General features: G+C 43.9%; 3 protein-coding genes across 3 annotated transcripts; all 3 read left to right on the plus strand.

Moving 5' to 3' along the window:
- The first annotated feature begins 272 nt into the window (after positions 1–272).
- On the plus strand, positions 273–1,426 carry LOC308318893 (S-formylglutathione hydrolase-like). The gene has a single exon (XM_080768607.1). It carries the CDS (start codon positions 336–338, stop codon positions 1,185–1,187), a length of 852 nt encoding a protein of 283 aa, XP_080624733.1. The 5' UTR covers positions 273–335; the 3' UTR covers positions 1,188–1,426.
- Positions 1,427–5,346: 3,920 nt separating this feature from the next.
- Positions 5,347–8,600, plus strand: LOC308318768 (S-formylglutathione hydrolase-like; the record flags this gene model as incomplete). Its single annotated transcript, XM_080768397.1, has 6 exons — positions 5,347–5,934; positions 6,767–6,833; positions 6,915–7,004; positions 7,487–7,578; positions 8,202–8,293; positions 8,558–8,600. Exons 1-6 carry the CDS (start codon positions 5,410–5,412, stop codon positions 8,598–8,600), a joined length of 909 nt encoding a protein of 302 aa, XP_080624523.1. The 5' UTR covers positions 5,347–5,409.
- An 874-nt stretch (positions 8,601–9,474) lies between these two features.
- LOC308318769 (S-formylglutathione hydrolase-like) lies at positions 9,475–17,966 on the plus strand (the record flags this gene model as incomplete). Its single annotated transcript, XM_080768398.1, has 7 exons — positions 9,475–10,062; positions 10,895–10,961; positions 11,043–11,132; positions 11,615–11,706; positions 12,686–12,780; positions 17,059–17,176; positions 17,913–17,966. Exons 1-7 carry the CDS (start codon positions 9,538–9,540, stop codon positions 17,964–17,966), a joined length of 1,041 nt encoding a protein of 346 aa, XP_080624524.1. The 5' UTR covers positions 9,475–9,537.
- Between the last annotated feature and the right edge of the window lie 4,872 nt (positions 17,967–22,838).

Consider the following 22,838-nt stretch of genomic DNA (forward strand, 5'->3'; position numbering starts at 1 on the left):
TTTCTGACTTGAACTATACGATTTCCACTCCTCTGCGGAGGAAATCCACTCAACTGTGTCATGTTAACTTGTTAAGACCGTATCATGATCGTGCGTCCGCTTCGCCTGACGCACAGTCGAAGGTGGATGGCGTTCATGCTGCGTGCTTAGCAAGTAGAGCGTCGGTGATCACTTCTCGTCATTCGGTTGAGGATGAGGAAGAAGACGGTTTGCCTGCTGTTGACCCAGCAGTGTTACAAGGTCGGTTAAGAAACTCTGAGACGAGTTTCAGTTCAGTTGTCGGTCGGAGCTCAACGGGACAACACTTACAGCAACGTGGGCTCAAAACAGAGATAATGGCCCTCACTCAAGTATCCTCCAACAAGTGTGCAGGCGGCTACCAGAAGGTGTTCGAACATGACAGCACCGAGCTGAAGTGTAAGATGAAGTTTGCGGTCTACCTGCCCCCCAAGGCAGAGGGTGACGTGAAGTGTCCTGTCATGTACTGGCTCTCAGGACTCACGTGCACAGAGCAGAACGTCATCACCAAAGGAGGAATTCAGCAGGCTGCCGCCGACAATGGCATCATATTCGTCGCCCCGGATACGAGCCCACGTGGTTGTAACATTGAGGGTGAAGATGAGAGCTGGGACTTTGGTACAGGAGCTGGCTTCTATGTCAACGCCACCCAGGACCCCTGGAAGACCAACTACCGCATGTACGCCTACGTCACTGAGGAGCTCCCCAAACTGATCAACGCCAACTTCCCTGCTGATCCCGACAGGATGTCCGTCAGCGGTCACTCGATGGGCGGCCACGGGGCGCTCATCTGTGCCCTGAAGAACCCTGGGAAATACAAGGCGGTGTCTGCCTTTGCTCCCATCTGTAACCCCATGCAGTGTCCCTGGGGCCAGAAGGCCTTTTCAGGCTACCTGGGGCCAGACAAGTCCACCTGGGAGGCTTATGACGCCACAGTGTTGGCGGCTTCCTACTCTGGGCCCGCGCTGGACATCCTGATTGACCAGGGCCGTGATGACCAGTTCCTGTCGGCCAGTCAACTCCTCCCCGACAACCTGATCGCTGCCTGCTCTGAGAAGAAGATCCCTGTGGTTTTTAGACTGCAGCCGGGTTATGACCACAGCTATTTCTTCATCTACTCGTTCATGAGCGACCACATCAAGCACCACGCCAAGTACCTGAACGCCTAAACGGAACCAACCAACCAACAAATGCCTGCATTGAACCAACACCGCAACGGGACCGTCCACATGCAAACAACTGCCTTCCTTTCACACTAGTTTTGTGGGCCTTCAAACTATATGGCACTTAAAAACTAAAATGCTCTTAGAAGAACGCCTGTGGCTTTTTGCAATGTTTCTTTTGCAGCTGGCTTCTAAGCTGAACAGTATTGACATTCACTGGTAAAATCACAGAGGACTATGTTGCTCCGCTTTCTTTTCACAATAAAAGCTTGATTATAAAAAAAGAAAAAATAAATAAACTCTGAGACACTCGGTAATCTGGATGCTTTGTTACATCATTTGCCTGGGAGAGAGAGAGCAGATTTGACTGAGGTTATCCGGGCTTTCCCATAAATGATACCCCTGCAGGGGCGCAATAGCCTAGGGGACGCGGGGGACAAATCCCCTGCCAGCGTCACATTGGTCCCCCCCAGATGAGTTAGGGGGTCCCCCCCTGGCTGGGGGGTCCCCCCCTGTATCCCCCCTGGCTCCAACGTTTTTTTAGGAGAAATCCTGCTTTCATAAACGCGATATATTTTGAAGATTGTATTTGGTGCACCCCTCCGTGTAAATCCCATAATGGTTTGGCCCGTTCCTTGGCCAAACCGTTTCCAATGAAAAAATAGGTAAGCCACTTCCTCTTTGTAGTTTAGTTTGTACCCGCGCAAGCAGTGGCAGTCGACAGTGGCACTGGCACAGAGCGTCGAGCGAGCACAACATGGAGTTGCATTGTAAGTAATAAATGAAGAATTATTTAACATGTCAATGTCAAATTAGTAGATTTCAAATGTAAAGCTTTATAACTAGTATTAGGAACCTGCGTTTGATTGAATGTTTGCATTCGTTCGTGGCCCACAATGGGGTGAAACTGGTGTTGAGAAATGCGTGCCAGGTAGTTTCTACCTGGTGTTTTTTTTAACGTTGGTTCTTGGTATGGAAAAGCTACAGTAAAACCTTTTGTGTTAATTTATAATTCAGTTTCAGAGATGTGTGCTTACAGTGCTTCTGTTTCTCAGGTTAAATGACTGCATGTAAGTTAGCTATATGTTTAACAAACTAATTGTTGCACCGTGACCGTCGCACGTGGATGTAAAGTTTGTAGCTTACCGGTAGCTTGGCTAGCGTATTATGCTAATTATAGTCTTCGCTAGCCTACATTTGTACTCTGTTCATGATTAAAGCATTAGCCTAGTATCACAGTATCTGTGTGTGTGTGTGGTGTGTGTGTGTGGGGAACTTTGGAAGGTTGAACTGAAGAAGCGTCACGATGAAGAAGCGAAATGTCACTGTGGACATAAGGGGGTTTTTCATTGCCCCTAAAAGACAACGTGTAAGTACATCTCTAATATTACAAATACGTTGTTTAAGTCCTTGAATAAAGTGTTCATGTCAACGTTCAACTTGTTGTGCCATTTCCATATAGACCACAGCAGACCCACTGCAGAGCCACACTGGGGAGTCTCTGGAGCTGCCAGAGGCTACAGATGAGAGTAGGGGTAATTTTAATTATTGTGACGTAATTGTGTTGTGATAGTCTAAATGTCTAAATGTGTGCATTGTCCTGCTCCTAGATGCAAATGATATATGTGTCACCGTTGTCACGGAGAGACCAAGTCCTGACCAGAGCACAGACTTGACACATTCAGCGGATACAGATGAGAGTAAGGGATTCACTATAATACAAATTTAGAGCATTTTTATAGTTGCAAAGAATAATATTGTGCATTGTCCCATCTCTAGATGCAAATACTATCCTCATTTTGGATGAGGAGGGAGGAGGAGAGACCAGAGGCCACAGCACAGCAGGTACAAGTCCTAGCTGGATCATTGAGTCCATGGAGAGACCAGAGGTTACAGAATCCAGTAGTTCATCATGAATTCTCAGTTAACTGTCTTAACCTCATTACAACAGACATTGGTGGGGAGAGCGCAGATGCCCAAGAGCCCAGAGTCAGACATCCCTCTGCATTGGGATCAGGGATCCCATTTCTGGCCAGAGTCGGCCATCATAGAGAGACTAGTTACCAGACAGAGAAGACACATGTTGCAAATACAAGTATGTATTAATTAAATATCACAATTTGATATAAATGGATGCAATGTTGTAAGTGTTTAGTGATAAATGTATTGTCCTATTCTGCAGGCAGAGGTTCACTGCCGGCCCCAGAGTCTACTCTGTCTAGAGGTCCCTCAGCTATGCAGACACAGGGGAGAGAGGAGGATCTACAGAAGAAAGTAGGTTTCATTTTCATTATATAGATGAATAGTGTTTGTATTGTTTTTAAATTGTTCTCATTCATATATGCAGGCATCAGAGATCCCATTGCTTAAAGCCAGAGTCACAGTCGGCCGCCATGGAGAGACCAGTTCCAGGACATCAGAGAAGACACATGTTGCAAATACAAGTAGGTATTAATTAAATATCACAATTTGATATAAACGGATGCAATGTTGTAAGTATTTAGTGATAAATGTATTGTCCTATTCTGCAGGCAGAGGTTCACTGCCGGCCCCAGAGTCTACTCTGTCTAGAGGTCCCTCAGCTATGCAGACACAGGGGAGAGAGGAGGGTCTACAGAATAAAGTAGGTTTCATTTTCATTATATAGATGAATAGTGTTTGTATATATATATATATTTTTTAAATTGTTCTCATTCATATATGCAGGCATCAGAGATCCCATTGCTTAAAGCCAGAGTCACAGTCGGCCGCCATGGAGAGACCAGTTCCAGGACATCAGAGAAGACACATGTTGCAAATACAAGTAGGTATATTAATTAAATATCACAATTTGATATAAACGGATGCAATGTTGTAAGTGTTTAGTGATAAATGTATTGTCCTATTCTGCAGGCAGAGGTTCACTGCCGGCCCCAGAGTCTACTCTGTCTAGAGGTCCCTCAGCTATGCAGACACAGGGGAGAGAGGAGGGTCTACAGAAGAAAGTAGGTTTCATTTTCATTATATAGATGAATAGTGTTTGTATATATATATTTTTTTAAATTGTTCTCATTCATATATGCAGGCATCAGAGATCCCATTGCTTAAAGCCAGAGTCACAGTCGGCCGCCATGGAGAGACCAGTTCCAGGACATCAGAGAAGACACATGTTGCAAATACAAGTAGGTATTAATTAAATATCACAATTTGATATAAACGGATGCAATGTTGTAAGTGTTTAGTGATAAATGTATTGTCCTATTCTGCAGGCACCAGAGGTTCACTGCCGGCCCCAGAGTCTACTCTGTCTAGAGGTCCCTCAGCTTTGGAGACACAGCGGAGAGAGGAGGGTCTACAGAAGAAAGTAGGTAGCATTTTCATTATATAGATGAATAGTGTTCTTTATTTTTATTTTGTTATAGTTTTCTCATTCATATACTGTATGCAGGCACCAGTGATTGACCTCAGGCTCCCGAGATCAAAGATCCCTGTGCTGGGCAGACACCGTGGAGAGACCAGTTTCCAGAGGAGGACCCAGGAGAGACCAGATGCTGGCTGCAGAACAGAGTCCAGGGAGGCAGATTTGACTGCTACTGATATCAGTGATGGTACCAATCCATATCAGCCACATGTGAAATTCATAGAAAAACAAATTCTTCCAAACAGAGTCTTATCATTCCAACAGAAATGGTTTGACGATTACCAGTGGTTAACTTACAGGCCGTCTGTACACGGTGTCTTGTGTTTCTTTTGTTCCAACTTGTATACTGGAAACAGGTCATCCTCTGGTCAAAAAACAGAACCTGCTTTTGTAACGGCAGGTTTTACAAACTGGAAAAAGGCCATAGAGAGATTGTTGCCAATCATAGGCTCGCCATTCCAAGCCAAATTTTCAGGTCCTTATACTGTAGTCAAGACAATTTCTGACTTGAACTATACGATTTCCACTCCTCTGCGGAGGAAATCCACTCAACTGTGTCATGTTAACTTGTTAAGACCGTATCATGATCGTGCGTCCGCTTCGCCTGACGCACAGTCGAAGGTGGATGGCGTTCATGCTGCGTGCTTAGCAAGTAGAGCGTCGGTGATCACTTCTCCTCATTCGGTTGAGGAAGAAGACGGTTTGCCTGCTGTTGACCCAGCAGTGTTACAAGGTCGGTTAAGAAACTCTGAGACGAGTTTCAGTTCAGTTGTCGGTCGGAGCTCAACGGGACAACACTTACAGCAACGTGGGCTCAAAACAGAGATAATGGCCCTCACTCAAGTATCCTCCAACAAGTGTGCAGGCGGCTACCAGAAGGTGTTCGAACATGACAGCACCGAGCTGAAGTGTAAGATGAAGTTTGCGGTCTACCTGCCCCCCAAGGCAGAGGGTGACGTGAAGTGTCCTGTCATGTACTGGCTCTCAGGACTCACGTGCACAGAGCAGAACGTCATCACCAAAGGAGGAATTCAGCAGGCTGCCGCCGACAATGGCATCATATTCGTCGCCCCGGATACGAGCCCACGTGGTTGTAACATCGAGGGTGAAGATGAGAGCTGGGACTTTGGTACAGGAGCTGGCTTCTATGTCAACGCCACCCAGGACCCCTGGAAGACCAACTACCGCATGTACGCCTACGTCACTGAGGAGCTCCCCAAACTGATCAACGCCAACTTCCCTGCTGATCCCGACAGGATGTCCGTCAGCGGTCACTCGATGGGCGGCCACGGGGCGCTCATCTGTGCCCTGAAGAACCCTGGGAAATACAAGGCGGTGTCTGCCTTTGCTCCCGTTCCCGGGCCAAACCGTTTCCAATGAAAAAATAGGTAAGCCACTTCCTCTTTGTAGTTTAGTTTGTACCCGCGCAAGCAGTGGCAGTCGACAGTGGCACTGGCACCGAGCGTCGAGCGAGCACAACATGGAGTTGCATTGTAAGTAATAAATGAAGAATTATTTAACATGTCAATGTCAAATTAGTAGATTTCAAATGTAAAGCTTTATAACTAGTATTAGGAACCTGCGTTTGATTGAATGTTTGCATTCGTTCGTGGCCCACAATGGGGTGAAACTGGTGTTGAGAAATGCGTGCCAGGTAGTTTCTACCTGGTGTTTTTTTTAACGTTGGTTCTTGGTATGGAAAAGCTACAGTAAAACCTTTTGTGTTAATTTATAATTCAGTTTCAGAGATGTGTGCTTACAGTGCTTCTGTTTCTCAGGTTAAATGACTGCATGTAAGTTAGCTATATGTTTAACAAACTAATTGTTGCACCGTGACCGTCGCACGTGGATGTAAAGTTTGTAGCTTACCGGTAGCTTGGCTAGCGTATTATGCTAATTATAGTCTTCGCTAGCCTACATTTGTACTCTGTTCATGATTAAAGCATTAGCCTAGTATCACAGTATCTGTGTGTGTGTGTGTGGTGTGTGTGTGGGGAACTTTGGAAGGTTGAACTGAAGAAGCGTCACGATGAAGAAGCGAAATGTCACTGTGGACATAAGGGGGTTTTTCATTGCCCCTAAAAGACAACGTGTAAGTACATCTCTAATATTACAAATACGTTGTTTAAGTCCTTGAATAAAGTGTTCATGTCAACGTTCAACTTGTTGTGCCATTTCCATATAGACCACAGCAGACCCACTGCAGAGCCACACTGGGGAGTCTCTGGAGCTGCCAGAGGCTACAGATGAGAGTAGGGGTAATTTTAATTATTGTGACGTAATTGTGTTGTGATAGTCTAAATGTCTAAATGTGTGCATTGTCCTGCTCCTAGATGCAAATGATATATGTGTCACCGTTGTCACGGAGAGACCAAGTCCTGACCAGAGCACAGACTTGACACATTCAGCGGATACAGATGAGAGTAAGGGATTCACTATAATACAAATTTAGAGCATTTTTATAGTTGCAAAGAATAATATTGTGCATTGTCCCATCTCTAGATGCAAATACTATCCTCATTTTGGATGAGGAGGGAGGAGGAGAGACCAGAGGCCACAGCACAGCAGGTACAAGTCCTAGCTGGATCATTGAGTCCATGGAGAGACCAGAGGTTACAGAATCCAGTAGTTCATCATGAATTCTCAGTTAACTGTCTTAACCTCATTACAACAGACATTGGTGGGGAGAGCGCAGATGCCCAAGAGCCCAGAGTCAGACATCCCTCTGCATTGGGATCAGGGATCCCATTTCTGGCCAGAGTCGGCCATCATAGAGAGACTAGTTACCAGACAGAGAAGACACATGTTGCAAATACAAGTATGTATTAATTAAATATCACAATTTGATATAAATGGATGCAATGTTGTAAGTGTTTAGTGATAAATGTATTGTCCTATTCTGCAGGCAGAGGTTCACTGCCGGCCCCAGAGTCTACTCTGTCTAGAGGTCCCTCAGCTATGCAGACACAGGGGAGAGAGGAGGGTCTACAGAAGAAAGTAGGTTTCATTTTCATTATATAGATGAATAGTGTTTGTATATATATATTGTTTTTAAATTGTTCTCATTCATATATGCAGGCATCAGAGATCCCATTGCTTAAAGCCAGAGTCACAGTCTGCCGCCATGGAGAGACCAGTTCCAGGACATCAGAGAAGACACATGTTGCAAATACAAGTAGGTATTAATTAAATATCACAATTTGATATAAACGGATGCAATGTTGTAAGTATTTAGTGATAAATGTATTGTCCTATTCTGCAGGCAGAGGTTCACTGCCGGCCCCAGAGTCTACTCTGTCTAGAGGTCCCTCAGCTATGCAGACACAGGGGAGAGAGGAGGGTCTACAGAAGAAAGTAGGTTTCATTTTCATTATATAGATGAATAGTGTTTGTATATATATATATTTTTTTTAATTGTTCTCATTCATATATGCAGGCATCAGAGATCCCATTGCTTAAAGCCAGAGTCACAGTCTGCCGCCATGGAGAGACCAGTTCCAGGACATCAGAGAAGACACATGTTGCAAATACAAGTAGGTATTAATTAAATATCACAATTTGATATAAACGGATGCAATGTTGTAAGTGTTTAGTGATAAATGTATTGTCCTATTCTGCAGGCAGAGGTTCACTGCCGGCCCCAGAGTCTACTCTGTCTAGAGGTCCCTCAGCTATGCAGACACAGGGGAGAGAGGAGGGTCTACAGAAGAAAGTAGGTTTCATTTTCATTATATAGATGAATAGTGTTTGTATATATATATTTTTTTAAATTGTTCTCATTCATATATGCAGGCATCAGAGATCCCATTGCTTAAAGCCAGAGTCACAGTCGGCCGCCATGGAGAGACCAGTTCCAGGACATCAGAGAAGACACATGTTGCAAATACAAGTAGGTATTAATTAAATATCACAATTTGATATAAACGGATGCAATGTTGTAAGTGTTTAGTGATAAATGTATTGTCCTATTCTGCAGGCACCAGAGGTTCACTGCCGGCCCCAGAGTCTACTCTGTCTAGAGGTCCCTCAGCTTTGGAGACACAGCGGAGAGAGGAGGGTCTACAGAAGAAAGTAGGTAGCATTTTCATTATATAGATGAATAGTGTTCTTTATTTTTATTTTGTTATAGTTTTCTCATTCATATACTGTATGCAGGCACCAGTGATTGACCTCAGGCTCCCGAGATCAAAGATCCCTGTGCTGGGCAGACACCGTGGAGAGACCAGTTTCCAGAGGAGGACCCAGGAGAGACCAGATGCTGGCTGCAGAACAGAGTCCAGGGAGGCAGATTTGACTGCTACTGATATCAGTGATGGTACCAATCCATATCAGCCACATGTGAAATTCATAGAAAAACAAATTCTTCCAAACAGAGTCTTATCATTCCAACAGAAATGGTTTGACGATTACCAGTGGTTAACTTACAGGCCGTCTGTACACGGTGTCTTGTGTTTCTTTTGTTCCAACTTGTATACTGGAAACAGGTCATCCTCTGGTCAAAAAACAGAACCTGCTTTTGTAACGGCAGGTTTTACAAACTGGAAAAAGGCCATAGAGAGATTGTTGCCAATCATAGGCTCGCCATTCCAAGCCAAATTTTCAGGTCCTTATACTGTAGTCAAGACAATTTCTGACTTGAACTATACGATTTCCACTCCTCTGCGGAGGAAATCCACTCAACTGTGTCATGTTAACTTGTTAAGACCGTATCATGATCGTGCGTCCGCTTCGCCTGACGCACAGTCGAAGGTGGATGGCGTTCATGCTGCGTGCTTAGCAAGTAGAGCGTCGGTGATCACTTCTCCTCATTCGGTTGAGGAAGAAGACGGTTTGCCTGCTGTTGACCCAGCAGTGTTACAAGGTCGGTTAAGAAACTCTGAGACGAGTTTCAGTTCAGTTGTCGGTCGGAGCTCAACGGGACAACACTTACAGCAACGTGGGCTCAAAACAGAGATAATGGCCCTCACTCAAGTATCCTCCAACAAGTGTGCAGGCGGCTACCAGAAGGTGTTCGAACATGACAGCACCGAGCTGAAGTGTAAGATGAAGTTTGCGGTCTACCTGCCCCCCAAGGCAGAGGGTGACGTGAAGTGTCCTGTCATGTACTGGCTCTCAGGACTCACGTGCACAGAGCAGAACGTCATCACCAAAGGAGGAATTCAGCAGGCTGCCGCCGACAATGGCATCATATTCGTCGCCCCGGATACGAGCCCACGTGGTTGTAACATCGAGGGTGAAGATGAGAGCTGGGACTTTGGTACAGGAGCTGGCTTCTATGTCAACGCCACCCAGGACCCCTGGAAGACCAACTACCGCATGTACGCCTACGTCACTGAGGAGCTCCCCAAACTGATCAACGCCAACTTCCCTGCTGATCCCGACAGGATGTCCGTCAGCGGTCACTCGATGGGCGGCCACGGGGCGCTCATCTGTGCCCTGAAGAACCCTGGGAAATACAAGGCGGTGTCTGCCTTTGCTCCCGTTCCCGGGCCAAACCGTTTCCAATGAAAAAATAGGTAAGCCACTTCCTCTTTGTAGTTTAGTTTGTACCCGCGCAAGCAGTGGCAGTCGACAGTGGCACTGGCACCGAGCGTCGAGCGAGCACAACATGGAGTTGCATTGTAAGTAATAAATGAAGAATTATTTAACATGTCAATGTCAAATTAGTAGATTTCAAATGTAAAGCTTTATAACTAGTATTAGGAACCTGCGTTTGATTGAATGTTTGCATTCGTTCGTGGCCCACAATGGGGTGAAACTGGTGTTGAGAAATGCGTGCCAGGTAGTTTCTACCTGGTGTTTTTTTTAACGTTGGTTCTTGGTATGGAAAAGCTACAGTAAAACCTTTTGTGTTAATTTATAATTCAGTTTCAGAGATGTGTGCTTACAGTGCTTCTGTTTCTCAGGTTAAATGACTGCATGTAAGTTAGCTATATGTTTAACAAACTAATTGTTGCACCGTGACCGTCGCACGTGGATGTAAAGTTTGTAGCTTACCGGTAGCTTGGCTAGCGTATTATGCTAATTATAGTCTTCGCTAGCCTACATTTGTACTCTGTTCATGATTAAAGCATTAGCCTAGTATCACAGTATCTGTGTGTGTGTGTGTGGTGTGTGTGTGGGGAACTTTGGAAGGTTGAACTGAAGAAGCGTCACGATGAAGAAGCGAAATGTCACTGTGGACATAAGGGGGTTTTTCATTGCCCCTAAAAGACAACGTGTAAGTACATCTCTAATATTACAAATACGTTGTTTAAGTCCTTGAATAAAGTGTTCATGTCAACGTTCAACTTGTTGTGCCATTTCCATATAGACCACAGCAGACCCACTGCAGAGCCACACTGGGGAGTCTCTGGAGCTGCCAGAGGCTACAGATGAGAGTAGGGGTAATTTTAATTATTGTGACGTAATTGTGTTGTGATAGTCTAAATGTCTAAATGTGTGCATTGTCCTGCTCCTAGATGCAAATGATATATGTGTCACCGTTGTCACGGAGAGACCAAGTCCTGACCAGAGCACAGACTTGACACATTCAGCGGATACAGATGAGAGTAAGGGATTCACTATAATACAAATTTAGAGCATTTTTATAGTTGCAAAGAATAATATTGTGCATTGTCCCATCTCTAGATGCAAATACTATCCTCATTTTGGATGAGGAGGGAGGAGGAGAGACCAGAGGCCACAGCACAGCAGGTACAAGTCCTAGCTGGATCATTGAGTCCATGGAGAGACCAGAGGTTACAGAATCCAGTAGTTCATCATGAATTCTCAGTTAACTGTCTTAACCTCATTACAACAGACATTGGTGGGGAGAGCGCAGATGCCCAAGAGCCCAGAGTCAGACATCCCTCTGCATTGGGATCAGGGATCCCATTTCTGGCCAGAGTCGGCCATCATAGAGAGACTAGTTACCAGACAGAGAAGACACATGTTGCAAATACAAGTATGTATTAATTAAATATCACAATTTGATATAAATGGATGCAATGTTGTAAGTGTTTAGTGATAAATGTATTGTCCTATTCTGCAGGCAGAGGTTCACTGCCGGCCCCAGAGTCTACTCTGTCTAGAGGTCCCTCAGCTATGCAGACACAGGGGAGAGAGGAGGGTCTACAGAAGAAAGTAGGTTTCATTTTCATTATATAGATGAATAGTGTTTGTATATATATATTGTTTTTAAATTGTTCTCATTCATATATGCAGGCATCAGAGATCCCATTGCTTAAAGCCAGAGTCACAGTCTGCCGCCATGGAGAGACCAGTTCCAGGACATCAGAGAAGACACATGTTGCAAATACAAGTAGGTATTAATTAAATATCACAATTTGATATAAACGGATGCAATGTTGTAAGTATTTAGTGATAAATGTATTGTCCTATTCTGCAGGCAGAGGTTCACTGCCGGCCCCAGAGTCTACTCTGTCTAGAGGTCCCTCAGCTATGCAGACACAGGGGAGAGAGGAGGGTCTACAGAAGAAAGTAGGTTTCATTTTCATTATATAGATGAATAGTGTTTGTATATATATATATTTTTTTAAATTGTTCTCATTCATATATGCAGGCATCAGAGATCCCATTGCTTAAAGCCAGAGTCACAGTCGGCCGCCATGGAGAGACCAGTTCCAGGACATCAGAGAAGACACATGTTGCAAATACAAGTAGGTATTAATTAAATATCACAATTTGATATAAACGGATGCAATGTTGTAAGTGTTTAGTGATAAATGTATTGTCCTATTCTGCAGGCAGAGGTTCACTGCCGGCCCCAGAGTCTACTCTGTCTAGAGGTCCCTCAGCTATGCAGACACAGGGGAGAGAGGAGGGTCTACAGAAGAAAGTAGGTTTCATTTTCATTATATAGATGAATAGTGTTTGTATATATATATTTTTTTAAATTGTTCTCATTCATATATGCAGGCATCAGAGATCCCATTGCTTAAAGCCAGAGTCACAGTCGGCCGCCATGGAGAGACCAGTTCCAGGACATCAGAGAAGACACATGTTGCAAATACAAGTAGGTATTAATTAAATATCACAATTTGATATAAACGGATGCAATGTTGTAAGTGTTAAGTGATAAATGTATTGTCCTATTCTGCAGGCACCAGAGGTTCACTGCCGGCCCCAGAGTCTACTCTGTCTAGAGGTCCCTCAGCTTTGGAGACACAGCGGAGAGAGGAGGGTCTACAGAAGAAAGTAGGTAGCATTTTCATTATATAGATGAATAGTGTTCTTTATTTTTATTTTGTTATAGTTTTCTCATTCATATACTGTATGCAGGCACCAGTGATTGACCTCAGGCTCCCGAGATCAAAGATCCCTGTGCTGGGCAGACACCGTGGAGAGACCAGTTTCCAGAGGAGGACCCAGGAGAGACCAGATGCTGGCTGCAGAACAGAGTCCAGGGAGGCAGATTTGACTGCTACTGATATCAGTGATGGTACCAATCCATATCAGCCACATGTGAAATTCATAGAAAAACAAATTCTTCCAAACAGAGTCTTATCATTCCAACAGAAATGGTTTGACGATTACCAGTGGTTAACTTACAGGCCGTCTGTACACGGTGTCTTGTGTTTCTTTTGTTCCAACTTGTATACTGGAAACAGGTCATCCTCTGGTCAAAAAACAGAACCTGCTTTTGTAATGGCAGGTTTTACAAACTGGAAAAAGGCCATAGAGAGATTTGGAGCTCATGAGAGAACCCAGTGTCATATTCATGCTGTAGCAGCAGATCGGTCTATTCCTGTCACTGTACAGTTATCCAGTGCTTGGTTAAAACAACAAGAGGATGCAAGGCATTGCTTAAACAAGATTATTTCCTCAGTACAGTACCTTGCTAGGCAGGGTCAAGCCTTTAGAGGCCACACTACTGAATCTGGAAATCTCTATCAGCTGTTAAAGCTTAGATCAGAGGATGATCCTGTGTTAAAAAAGTGGCTGACACGTACTGTTAATTATACAAGTTGGACTATACAGAATGAGATTGTGAAAATAATGGGAAATTCTATCATTAGAGAGATGATTGACACAATCAAGGGTCTTCCTCTTCTCCAGTTTTCTCTAATAGTTGATGGTACCCAAGATATTTCTGGTGCAGAGCAGGAGTCTATCTGCCTGCGTTATGTTGACAAACACTTGGTTCCTCATGAAGAATTCATTGGGCTTCATACAGTGCCTGACACAACTGCTCGTGGAATTGCTAACATGATTACTGATGTCCTGCTAAGGTTGGATCTACCCATGACTGGTTTACGTGGCCAAAGTTACGATGGGGCTGCTAACATGTCTGGCAAATACAACGGCTCACAAGCCATATTGAAGAGGGAACAGCCTTTAGCTCTTTATGTTCATTGTGGTGCACATTGTGTCAACTTGATCACACAGGCTGCCTGCTCTGTCTCCCCACTGATTCGGGACGCCCTTTCTTGGGTCCACCAGTTAGGCATTCTCTTTGGCCAGTCAGGGAAGTTCAAGGCTATTTTTGAGAAAATTGCCACTTCAGAAAATCAGACCATGACCACCCTGAAACCTCTTTGCCCAACTAGATTTACTGTACGTCATAGAGCAATCAAGGCTGTGCTTCATCAATATGGCAGTGTCCTCAGTAGCTTAGAGGAAATGGGTACTGGTACCTCAAATACTGCTTCAACTGCTAGTGGCTTATTTCAACATTTTAATCGGGGGAAAACTGTGTTGGCTCTTACACTTGCTTCTGCTGTAGTAGGTGAACTGGAAGGGCTCAACACATCTCTGCAGTCCAGAACTGCAACTGTTTCTGGCATGCAAGATGCTGTTCGCATAGTGCGTTCTGCTTTCCAGGGCAAACGGAATGACGAACACTATAATTCCCTGTTTGAAAAGGCAACTGCAATGGTTAACTCTCTAAAAGTCCAATCAATTGAGGTGCCAAACACAAGACACGTTGCTGTGGAAGCAATTGATTACTACCGTGTAGAGTTCTTCCAGGTCTTAGATAAAGTGGATGTTCAAATTGCTGACCGGTTTGACCAGGACAGTTTTAAGACTTTGCAGAAACTGGAGAATATGCTCCTCACTGCGGAGGTGGGTGATGTGGTCGATCAATACCCTGAGCTTGATGGGGAGGCTCTTTCTTATCAGTTGCCTTTATTTTGCAATGAATATGAGTTCAGTTGCAGTGGGGAGGCGGCTGCCGTACTCGAGGGGCTGAAGCCGGGGGTACGGGAGCTCTTTAAACAAGTCGAGGCTCTGGTTAGGCTGTTGGTAGTGGTGCCAGCGTCCACATGTGAGGCGGAGAGGACATTCTCTGCCTTGAGAAGGCTCAAAACATGGCTCAGATCCACCATGAAACAGGAAAGACTGAACAGTCTTATTGTATGTCATGTGCATAAACACAAACTTGACATGGTGAAAACAAGACATATTGTCCAACAATTCATTTCACACAACGAAGCCCGCCTACACACATTTGGCTCATTTGTATAGCGTGACATTTGAATCATATTGGAACCATACTGTGCCACGGTACTTGGAGGTTGCATTGCATGTTGCATTCTATTCTAAATTGGACACTTTCTACAAAATTTGGGACCCTTATTTGAATCATATTGGAACCACACTGTCTGCCACGGTACTTGGAGGTTGCATTGCATGTTGCATTCTATTCTAAATTGGACACTTTCTACAAAATGTGGGATCCACATGATGTAAATTCTCTCCATTGTCAATGCCATTTAATGTTAGTCAAAAATGACTGTTTACTTGAAGATGTCACAAAGCTGACTTGAAGATGACAATGTTATTAGACTAAACTCTTACAACATTGCATCCGTTTATATCAAATTGTGATATTTAATTAATACCTACTTGTATTTGCAACATGTGTCTTCTCTGATGTCCTGGAACTGGTCTCTTATATAGAGTGAAATGCTCTAGTTTTGCTGCACTTTGTTTTTTTTCTAGCACTTTATACTTTAAATATCCCAAATGTGAAATGTTTACATGTGTAATGTGTTACAATGTAACTTGAAGAGTGAAATGCTCTATTTTAGCTGCACTTTGTTTTTGTAGCACTTTTCCACTTTACATGTGCCAGTGCCTGGCACTGCTGCTAAAACCTCAATAAATGTTTTTGAGAGATATTTTGTTTTGTATTAATTTAATTGCATTCTGAAAACTCAATGGCGCCGACTGGTGGTGGTTTACGTGTAATGCAACCATTTCTAGCTGTGATTGTGTAATTCTAGCTGTCAGCATGCAAATGAATACATTAATCGTAAATCCATTGACTCATAACGAGATGTGACATATCAAAATGTTATAAACCCTCAACCTCAATGTCATTAATGACATGGGATTTCTAGTTATTGTTTTTAATGTATTGCCTTTTAATAGAATCCTTGCTCTTGTCCCGCCTCTAAAACACCATATCCGGTTTACTCTAGATCCGGGCTGCTATTCATCCGGGTGAAATGATGTTGACATCCACGAATGTATTGGATCATGGATATGGTTATATGGATTATATCATCGTGCGGTTACTTTCTTTTTCGCCCAGTAGTACAAGTTACAACTTAAAGAGTAAAATGCAACGAACAATTACATGGCTGTTTTAGCCTATTTAGGAGAAGGAGCTGCAGACAGTCAATCTGATGTTGGTCATTGGTTAAACTAAAGAACGTTTTGTCACATGGGAGAGCCGGGACGGGACGGGACGGGACCAGTGGACCAACAAAACCAAGCACAGACGGGTCACAGGTTGCACGTAATTAATGACTATACCAAAATGCAGTTTTGTATGTGCATTTCGGGGGGTTTTGGGTAGTGTGGAGAGTCACTGGAATAACCCCTCTGTAGTCCGACCCCTAACCATAACCACACGTTTTTTGGTGGTTTGACCCCCCCATCCCCCGCTCCCCTAGGGGGATGGGGGGGACCGATTTTTCGGCGGCGCCGCTTCGCGACGCCGCTCTATATCCCCCCCTAGCGTTCGGTCAGTGTTGCGCCTCTGTACCCCTGGTCAAACTCATCTGATCGAGCATGACATTGAGGTCGAGGGTGCTCTCCCTATCCGGCAAAGATTTTACAGAGTAAATGTTGAGAAACGGAAGCATCAAGATGCAGAGAAATCTGATAACACTTTCAGATTTTGCACAGATTTTCGAAAAGTAAATGCTGTCACTAAACCAGATTCATTCCCTCTTCCTCGTATGGAGGATTGTGTAGATGAAATTGGACATGCCAAGTTTGCAAGCAAATTTGATCTACTTAAAGGATATTGGCAAGTGCCTTTGTCCAAGCGGGCACAGGAAATTTCCTGTGCCCAAAAGGTCTGTTTTCCTACAAAGTAATGCCGTTTGGGTTGCGGAACGCACCTGCGACATTTCAGCGACTCATGACATGTGTGCTGGAAGATCTTGAGGGTTGTACGGTCGTCGTTGTGTTTTCGGACTCATGGTCTCAACATGTGGAACACATTCACGCTCTGTATAGGCGCCTGGCCGAGGCTGGTCTCACTGTGAACCTGGAAAAGTGTGAATTTGCAAAGGCCACAGTGACCTACCTTGGTCGAGTGGTTGGACAGGGTCAGGTTCGCCCAGTTGTGGCAAAAGTGAGTGCAGTTGCACAGTACCCAGCTCCAAACACAAAAAAAGAGTTGCTGCAATTTATTGGTCTAGTAGGGTATTACAGATGTTTCTGTCGTAATTTCTCTACTGTTGTGGCTCCCCTCACTAATCTGCTAAAATCCAGTTGTTGACGAATGTCAAAAAGCATTTGAATCTATCAATGGTCTGTTATGTTTTGCTCCTGTCCTTGCAGCATCTCATTTTGACCGTCCATTTACTCTACAGGTGGATGCCAGTCACTTGGGTACTGGTGGGGTTTTATTACAGACAGACGACTTGGGAATCGACAAACCTGTGAGCTTTTTCTCAAGAAAGTTTGCCTACCAGTTGAATTAATCCACTATAGAAAAGGAGGCTTTGGCTTTAATATGGGCATTGATTTTTTTTTATGTATATGTAGTGTCTGGGGCTGCGCCTGTGGTGGTCTACACTGACCATAACCCACTAACCTTTCTAAATTCACTGCAGTGTCCTAATCAGAGATTAATTTGCTGGTCCCTAATGTTGCAGTCTTATTGGCTGGAAATCAGATACACCAAGGGGGTAGAAAATGTTGTGGCAGATGCCCTTTCCAGAGTATTGTTATTAAGTTAAGGTTTAGACCAACTCGGTCCCTTATCGTCCCTCATTTTGAAGGGGGAGGGTGTCACGGCCCCTTGGCCTGGCCTGCAGGGCCTATGCTGTGTATGGTGTACTGCCCTGTGTGTGTTTCTCCCACAGATCATGTGGGCGTCGGCCCACTTGAGACTCATTAGGTGCATTAGGAGCACCTGATCAGTGCTCCTGAAACCCTATAAAAGAGCCATTCTCTGTGTCCCTCCCCAGATGACAGCACCCTTCTGCTTGTTTCTCTTTACTGTTTGATTTGCACACTACACACCTTCACCATATTAACCACACATCCACACTGACACCACTGATCTTACTGACTTCCACATCTCATACATTCTGTAAGCATTTTATATTAAGTTAATATTAGTTATCTCTTCTGAATAAATTGTTATTTTGAACACTGCTACTGCGTCCTCCTCAATTTGTCATGGCCCAACGGGCCGGGTTATGACCCATCATGCTCATCCAACCTTAGTAGTTGATCAAGAATTCCCACCTGAGAGCTATTATAGTTGTCATGATGATATGTAGTGAATTTGCATAAACAGTTTATCCATGATTATGTGGTGTATGTACTTGTACCATCCTGTCTCCATATGAACTAAATAAACTGTAGTGAACTCCATTTAAAAGAATAATCACTGTGCAATGAGGAACTCTAGTTCTATGCAAATGTAGCTGTAAGAGCCATTATGACCTAATGTTTTGTTGATTGAGAGTGTCACTGCAGCTTGGTCAGTGTCTGGGCCAGCCCAGGTATTAAGCAGGCTGCTAATCAGGCACAGGTGTTGCCAGTGGCAGACGGCAGAGGCTAACAGTTTTCTACTGTGTTCAGGAGGGCTGGTCGCCTGTGTTTGTTACAGTTTCTTTCTTATTATTCTATCTGTATGTTGTATAGGAAAATGACTACGGAAAATAAAGCAAAGTTAAACTCAACGGACATGTTTTGGAGATCAGTTTCTACTGGTACACGTAAGAGCTTCCACCTGGCCGTCGGGCAACCAGTAGTGACATTAAGTATAGGACTTTAGGCACTACATTAAGTAGAAAACTGTTAGCCTCTGCCGTCTGCCACTGGCAACCAGTAGTGCCATTAAGTATAGGCCTAGGACTTTAGGCACTACATTAACTTTTTGAAGGGCCGATGTTAAAAGTGAAGGAGATTAAATTGACCGGAAAGATGGCCCAAAAAACCTGGTGTAGAGGCTATCCAACGACGAAGACTTTCGTTTATAATTTCCGATCCCATACATTTAACGGCTAATCTAAAGCTGGTCCAACCTGTGGAAGCTGGAAAGAAAATAAGAGTGGGTTGGGTCCAAGGGATTAACCGCATGGACTCTGAAGCCTTCTATAAAGCCCCGAGCAACAAACCAGGTAGTGGCAGCATAACCGTTGATTTTATCAACCGTGAGAGTGAGACCTGGGAAGAGCACACCTTTGACTCAACTGCAGAGAAGCTACCCTGGCTGAATAGAAAGTGTTTTGCAACTATGAAACCGGATCAAGTTGACTACACGATTCCTTTTCTGGACTGCATTATCAGTGGTTTCCACTGGGAGGATCCTTTGAAAAAAAACAAAAAACATTAGGTCATAATGTTTTGTTGATTGAGAGTGTCACTGCAGCTTGGTCAGTGTCTGGGCCAGCCCAGGTATTTAAGCAGGCTGCTAATCAGGCACAGGTGTTGCCAGTGGCAGACGGCAGAGGCTAACAGTTTTCTACTGTGTTCACCTGTGTTTGTTACAGTTTCTTTCTTATTATTCTATCTGTATGTTGTATAGGAAAATGACTACGGAAAATAAAGCAAAGTTAAACTCAACGGACATGTTTTGGAGATCAGTTTCTACTGGCACACGTAGCTTCCACCTGGCCGTCGGCAACCAGTAGTGACATTAAGTATAGGACTTTAGGCACTACAGTAGCCCTTTGACCCCTTGTGAATTATAGGCAGGGCCCCTAAGTTATTTTAAATTAAAATAATCTTTTAAATATAAACTTGAGTTCCCTTATTAACTAATTACCATGAAATCACTCATATTTTACCTTTTTAGCTTAAACCTTTTTAAATGCACACTTTATCATGAAATCCTTATCTAAGCAAATAAAAAAAAACAATCAGATGTCTTTTATGATTTTACTTAAAAATATTAATTAAAATAAAATGAAATCAAAATGTTCAGAAATGATCAATTGTGCGTTTTGATCAATACAGAAACACTTTCAGGAAAATGCACTGTTCACTTACAATACAATAACCTCTGTGTGAATACAACATTATTGAAACCTTAGAATCCTATATCTAAGCCGGCATTTCAATATAAAACAAAATTAAATGAGTACTCAAAACCCCCCGTTGCAGGCCTGTGTCTTCACTCTTGTGAGTCAAAGAGCAAACTTACAGTTCAGAAGAATGGTGGTGGTGTTGTTGTGACTGTGAGAGCACTGTGCCTTTGATGCATGTGCATTCTACACATGCAGGTGGAAGGTGAACAATGGACTTAGCTGGGCAGAGTCTGTCAGAAAAGATGAGGGGCAGGTCCCACATTGCCAGAGGAAGGTTAGAGCGTTGCCTGGTAGCTCAACCCGCTATCTGGGATGTCTTGCTTCAGGCGACGTCTTCAGGAAGGTTTAGTAGCTTAGGAGTTGACTGCTTTAGCTAAACAGGCTTCCTCCTCCTCCCACTATCATGATACACTGTCCAACTAGCTTAGCCAACTAGCATGCTAACAGCATACACATGCAGTCACAGTGAAGCTGGAAAACGTCCTTGTCCAACACTTGCAACTCAAATCTACAGATCACGTACTTGTTCACTAATCTGGTCAAGACTTATAAACAGGGCTGCCAAGTCTCACTCTTTGAGTGTGACAGTCACGCAATTTAACCCTTTACCACGCACCACGCCACACATGCCATTTCACACGCATTACTTTCCATTTTCACGACATTATAAATAACAATTTTCTCCGCGGCCCCGCCGCGTAATAACGGGCGCCCATGTGTGCGTCCTCACAAACGGCAAAATAGCCGATCTGCATGAGATCATGCAGTAAGTCGTGTGTGTGTGTGTGTGTGTGTGAAGTGAAGGGGGAGGGGCCGCATCGCGACTTGTTTCTGTTCAGAGAGAGAGAGCCCAGATGTGTGGGCATGGGGAAATCATGGAATGGTTTGAACTAAGAAAATGTAAAAATAAGGCATTTTCCCACATTCCAGTTTTCTGACTTTTTAATTCACAACATATTCCCCAATTTCCACTGAGATTATGGGGTGAATGAATGTGGCCAGACCCATCTTCTCTTTCTGTCTTTCTGCGTGCGTGGCAGGCATGGACGAACATGCATAGGTGAACGTGCATAGGTTCCCTCGGGGGGGCGAGCGCGCGGCTTCGCCACGCTTAGGGTTAGCCTAAAAGTGATATAAATGTACACACATATGTACACCGCCCTGACGTCCGGGACCCGGCGCGCGTGTGAGTTTGGCGTCGGTCAGTCTAAATGCCTTGTGGGTACTCTGGGAAGAGTAGAGGCGTCCCCTAACCCTAACCCTAACTCTAACCCTGATTCAATTATTATAAAAAAAAAACTTTTATTTAAAAGAATGAAAAATAAATTAACATTAGGCTAGGCGGAGGGGCTTTACAATTCTGGGAGAACCCAGAGCCACTCTTCCGAGCTGAAGTATTCATCAGACGATTCATCGTCGTCATCCTCGTCCTCCTCAGAAGCTAACCCTGGATCGGGTATGGGGGCAGGGATCACTTCCTCTTCCTCCTCAACCTCCGGGGGATCTGGGCTGGATGGGGGGTGAGACAAGTCGTCAAGAGGGGGGTTGGAGTTTGTCCGAAGCCTTTTCGGTGGTGGTGGTGGTGTCTCCATTCTGTAAGGGTATTATAAAGAAAAAGATTTCAGACTGCATATAAGAAAATTTCTTATAGTGCATTCATAAATCAACATAAAACCAAAACAAACCGAAAACTAACCTCTCTGTTAGTTTGTTCAGTTACTGTCTCAAGTTGAAAGACTTGTAATGGTTTTTGCTATGTAGTTGAGACAGAGAAGCTTGGATATACTGTATGTACACAGTCAACCATGGTTTAAACGGTTTCAGTGGTGAGGCTCAGTGCACGCCGCTGTGGCAATAAGTCTTCATCGTAGCCGTAAGTCCCTGTACTGAAACACATATCAGCATGTTCAGCTCGTCGTTCGAGTCCGAAAATGGTCTCGGTTTTTTCCACAACATTTCGGGGGGCTGTGGACAGGAAGTAAGCTATTACACCCACTTCCTGACGTCGTAGAGAGATTAAAAAAAAAGTAAGTGGGAATACATGCTCTTTGATTTTAAATAATAATAGGAAATATGTTGTTTTTATATGCATTGGTGACATTTTTACAAACTTTGGCGCCTTTTTTCACCACTTTTCCGAGGTCAGACAGTCTCGTCATTGATATATTCGGACTCAGCGTCACCTAATTAGTTAAAAAAAGTTTTTTGTTTCAAAGTTAAAAAAGTGAGTTTTGTAGGAATTTTCAAACACCCCTAGTAGACGAACCAAGGGGGCCTCATGGACGCCGAAGTATCCTATGGATTCACACACCTTTGAACTATACTATAAGATGCGTTTGGTTTCTGTGGGATGCTCATAGCCTGAGCTACAGGCCGATGAAGGCGAAAATCTGCAAAATCGCAAATTTCAAAATAATTGTCTTTTTCGTGATTCAAACTGTCATTAAAGGCTCAACTAAAGTCGCACATGGTTGTGCCATAGACCAAAGAATTCAGCATGAAAATATCTTTAAAATGGTGCCAAGCACTTTGAGATTTGATGTTTCCAGGCCTTCCAATGACCAAAAACGCACAAGATTAATGTCCTCACTCTAACAATTTTAGCTCCTCAACCAAACGACGCACAGTAATGAAACATATATGGGAGTAAACTAGACTTCCGTGGCTTTGCAACGGGACCATGTGTGACGCGATTGATGCTTCCTGGACCGAACGGCAGCCTATAACGTTTCAAGAATTCACATTTTT

This window comes from Protomyctophum bolini (assembly GCF_963924005.1).
Source record: "Protomyctophum bolini genome assembly, chromosome: 7".
Classification (NCBI taxonomy): domain Eukaryota; kingdom Metazoa; phylum Chordata; class Actinopteri; order Myctophiformes; family Myctophidae; genus Protomyctophum; species Protomyctophum bolini.

What these genes read in the sequence shown, in the direction of transcription:
- LOC308318893 (XM_080768607.1), top strand. Translation starts at nt 336, where the DNA reads ATGGCCCTCACTCAAGTATCCTCCAACAAGTGTGCAGGCGGCTACCAG.